The 4282-nt window shown below is 31.6% G+C and overlaps 1 protein-coding gene across 2 annotated transcripts in view; it reads left to right on the top strand.

The window, feature by feature from the left end:
* Positions 1–4282, top strand: part of LOC106461556 (proclotting enzyme-like) — a 30200-nt gene that overhangs the window by 13188 nt on the left and 12730 nt on the right. For both annotated transcript variants that reach the window (XM_022388550.1, XM_013921392.2), the window contains exon 3: positions 3183–3268. In XM_022388550.1, the coding sequence (XP_022244258.1) occupies positions 3183–3268 (86 nt within the window). The remainder of the gene's footprint in view (positions 1–3182; positions 3269–4282) is intronic.

Here is a 4282-nt window from a genome sequence, read left to right as displayed (position 1 = left end):
CTGGGGCTGATTAAGTCAATGGTTAATGTATCCTTCTTGTGTAAAAGACAATAAATCATACTTTGATGTATTTAATTCGCTTTGAAATTTACTGACCGTTTATTCACCAAACTGTTATACTTCATATGATATATAACGACACAGAAAACTGATGCACTTGTACATGAAAAGGGTGGAGAATGTTATATATACATTGTTATGTCACTATCATTGGAACAATAAGTATCACTAATATTAAAGCAAACGTTTTTCAATACGGTGATATACTTCTAAATTTTATAATCTCACGACAAAAGGTATGGTCTACATATCTACCATTTACATGCAATCACTTTATAAAGAGCTTTCTATAAGATTCACATAAAATACCATCCACCAATATGATTACATGTATTTCTAAAGGTCATCGTTCAGCGACCATGCTTATTATAATAAGGTAGTATTATTTTTACTATATAACATAATAATATAGTTTTTACATCTTAAATATCAATGAAGTTGCTATAAGACTTACGAAAATTTATTAAAGTTCACAGTAGTAACAGGAGTAAATTACAGTCATATCACTTTATCATTCGGTTGCAGTTATCTAAGTTCATTGATGAATGTTATACACTTTTAAAGTAATCTTGTGACCATTAATGAAACCATTATTTTGACAGTAAATAGGAGCACAACACTGAATGAATTGTCACTACAGCACTATACAGCACATGTAATGTTCTTTTCAATGTGACTAATGAACAGGTCAAACTTATCATCCACTGATAAGTTGAAATATCTCCCAGCCCCACACTGTATGTTTGACAGTTTGACAATTATCAGTAAATGTAATTAATAATCTAGTGATAAGCATCTTTTCTAGGATTATATAAATGGCCAGGAAATGTATGGAGCTAATAAGTTAGTGTTAAGCATCCGTTTTTAGGATGATTTAAATATACATAATTTTATTATCTAATGAGTTAGTGTTTTAAACTATCAAATATAGTCATGTTGCTAGTTCAATGGAGCTATGACATCATGGCGACCTAGCAACACATCCTTTATTTGTGGAACTATTAAATCATAATTGTCTGTCTAGTATCAAACTATAATTTTAGCCCTTCCTAAGTAAGCTGTTCCCTCTGGTGACACTTTGTGGTGTCATGGCGTCCTAGCATCACGTGACAATTTATGGAACTATGACGTCATCATCTTTATCATCGTTTCACATCCCTTTCTTCCCTCTTCCTGAGGAAGCCACTTAGAGTGAGGCAGCATCCTGTGGGCAGTGGAGTGAGGTCCTAACTACTGGTGTGCTATTTTTAAGTATTCACTTCAAGCATCATGACTTTTGTTATTAACGATTCATTTATCATCATGTTCTTAGTTGAAGATCCAATGTACAATGAGCATAAGTTACATATACATAATCAATGCAACTGAAATGAAAGAGTGGCAATAGTAGATCGTGGTGATGAGATAAGAATCATGAACGTGAAAATTTGTTGAATGAAAGTGCTGAGACAACAGATAAAAACTACTGAATTTTATGTGCCTTGATATCTACCCTATACTGTATGAAAGTATGACACAACATATGATAGCTGTGTACAATAAATATAAATCCAGTACCACAATGTTATTTGTAGAGCAGAAAACAATAAAAAATATATGAAAGCAATCACGAAGTTGTATGTTTTATACTAACAAGTTTCATTATTATCTGCAGTGACAGTATTACGATAAGTTATTTGCTCATTACTGTTTGATATAAATATTAGTATATTGGGCAGTATATTATATTAGGTATAATGGAAAACAATAATTTGGTATATGTTTGATAAGACTAAAATTTCAAAACGAGTAGAATATGAATATAGTAATGCATAACAGAGGTAGTAACAACAAAACACTGTTGTGCTAAAGAAAATCACTACGTAAAAAAGTAAAGGTTGAAATGAACAACAAACAGCCCGTGTTAAACTGGTATTTTTTATGCAGGGTATCCAGTTCTGGAGAGAGATGGAGGGTTAACTCTGAACACCAGAGATTCTGTTGGTAGCGATATTCTGAATAACTTTCATTATCATATTCAGGTCACTCCACTGATCTTCAAACTACAGTGAAAGCACTACATTTAAGGTTATGTGAAACGCATTTGATTCACATTGTAAGAAAATAATGTAAATGCAGAATTAGACAAACAAGTAATTTTTTGTATTTCTTAATGTATAGTACTAAACTTCGAATTGTACACCATTGCTACAAATATTGTTGTTTGGTAAAAAAAAAAAAACTGATTGTCACACATACACTAGAGTATACATTTAGAGGCTTTACATGTTTTTGAATAATGTCATTATCAGCTTGAAATATGAAACAACAAAACTTTTTATATTTCTACTTTTAAAGCTATAACTACCTTAAAATAATATATTGTAATCTAGATGGGCTTTCCATTGCTCCAAAAACGAGATCTACTCTTTGGAGCTGTTGGTGCCCTATGAGAATGACAGTTAAATTTTGTTATTTCATCAGACAAGAATAGCCTAGATCTTGTGAGTCAGTGTTGTTTTACCACTAGTCTATCAACTCAAAATTAGGGACAGCTATGTACAGATTTCTGAGGAAAATTCTGAAACAAACTAGACTCAATCATTTAAACAACCAAAGACATTACTATTCCTAACACTTGCAGGATTTCGACAAAGATGTCTAAAAACAAACATGGATGAACATCGAAAAGTGACCACACAATATATATGTATCCGACTTAGTCCAAATTAGATGGGTGTAGAAAAGTGACCACACAATGTTTTTAATGTCTTCTTGTCTGCTACTTAGTCTAGTTTAGATGGATGTGTAAAAGTGGCCAAACAATGTTTTTATTGTCTTCTTGTCTGCTACTTAGTCTAGTTTAGATGGATGTGTAAAAGTGGCCAAACAATGTTTTTTTTTATTGTTTTCTTGTCTGATACTTCTAAGGAGACTTGGATCCTGTTTTCAAACCATGATGTAACCATATATGCTGGAAGAAGTGTTTTAATTCATATTTTGAAACTCTTTTGTAGTTTAAGTCATTCTTATACTTGAAAAATGTATTTTTCTGTTTATATGTATATATATGTATGTATGTATGTAAATATGTATGTATGTAAATGTAAATGAAATAATTTTAAGAAAATGTATTTTTTCAGTATGTGGAGAAAAAAAAATCCCTGATTCATTCATTAATGAATTTAAAGAAGCTCGTGGGGCGATTATACAGAACTGGCCTTGGACGGTAAGGATACTTAAAACTTGACATTCCATTATAATTAATATATAGTTTTATTCATAATTCGTTGTGAATTTAGTGGTAGATGGATATTTGTTGTGTAAGTTTTGTTAGAGTAAAAAGAAATGGTAGTTCCTAACACAATAGATAATTTTCTACACAGGAAATATAAAGAAAAATGCTATTGAATAGAGCCAATAGAGCAGGATTCAATCTTGTTTATGGCTCTCTATGTAATACGTTACTATTTTTTAAATAAGAGTTAATCACTTGTTACACTTATTTTTCGTTATTTAAATACAATTTTGATACATACAAGTAAAGAAAACTTTAAAAAGAAAAGAAGTAAATGTATGGATGGCTAGTATCAATCCTTCAAAAACAATGCACACAAGATAGTAGAGATGGCACTTGCATCGTCCCTACATAATGTCTTAATGGGTTTTAAAGTACAGTGGCTTATGCCAGAAGTTATGGTCACAATAATATCACAAGGAACTTGTTATCCTATGGTTATGAAATATAAATTTGATCAACAGATACACAAATCTTAGTTTATTTATGAACTTTAGTATGTTGGTGATTTCCTCTTTGCACTTTTGGATAAACAAAAACAATTCTTAAAATGCAAATTGTATGACAAACACATCTGATATAAAGTTACAGTGGAGTAACATGGATCAGAATTACATTTTCACATTGTTTTATATTTCGTAAGTAGTGTGATGCTATAGAACATTTATCAGTTTTCGGAAAGATATATTTATAATTTAATTAATATCTAGTAGATCTTCCTTTCGCTTCGTAGAGTTCGTTTATCCTTTGGGGCATCGTGAGAATCGTCTCGTCAATTTTAGATGGTGGTATTTTCGCCCTCTCTTGCATCCAAACTTGGAGTAGATCGCTCTTTGAAGTTGGTTTTTTTTTTGGTTGTTTCTTGACTTGCCAGTCGAGTATGACCCAGAGGTTTTCGATGGGGTTCATGTCAGGAGATTGGCTCGGCCAGGGCCACTTCTGGAT

The sequence above is a fragment of the Limulus polyphemus genome, unplaced genomic scaffold (assembly GCF_000517525.1).
Source record: "Limulus polyphemus unplaced genomic scaffold, Limulus_polyphemus-2.1.2 Scaffold985, whole genome shotgun sequence".
Taxonomy (NCBI): Eukaryota; Metazoa; Arthropoda; class Merostomata; order Xiphosura; family Limulidae; genus Limulus; species Limulus polyphemus.
Note: the sequence above shows the minus strand (reverse complement) of the source record. Positions and strands in the feature narration are given on the sequence as shown.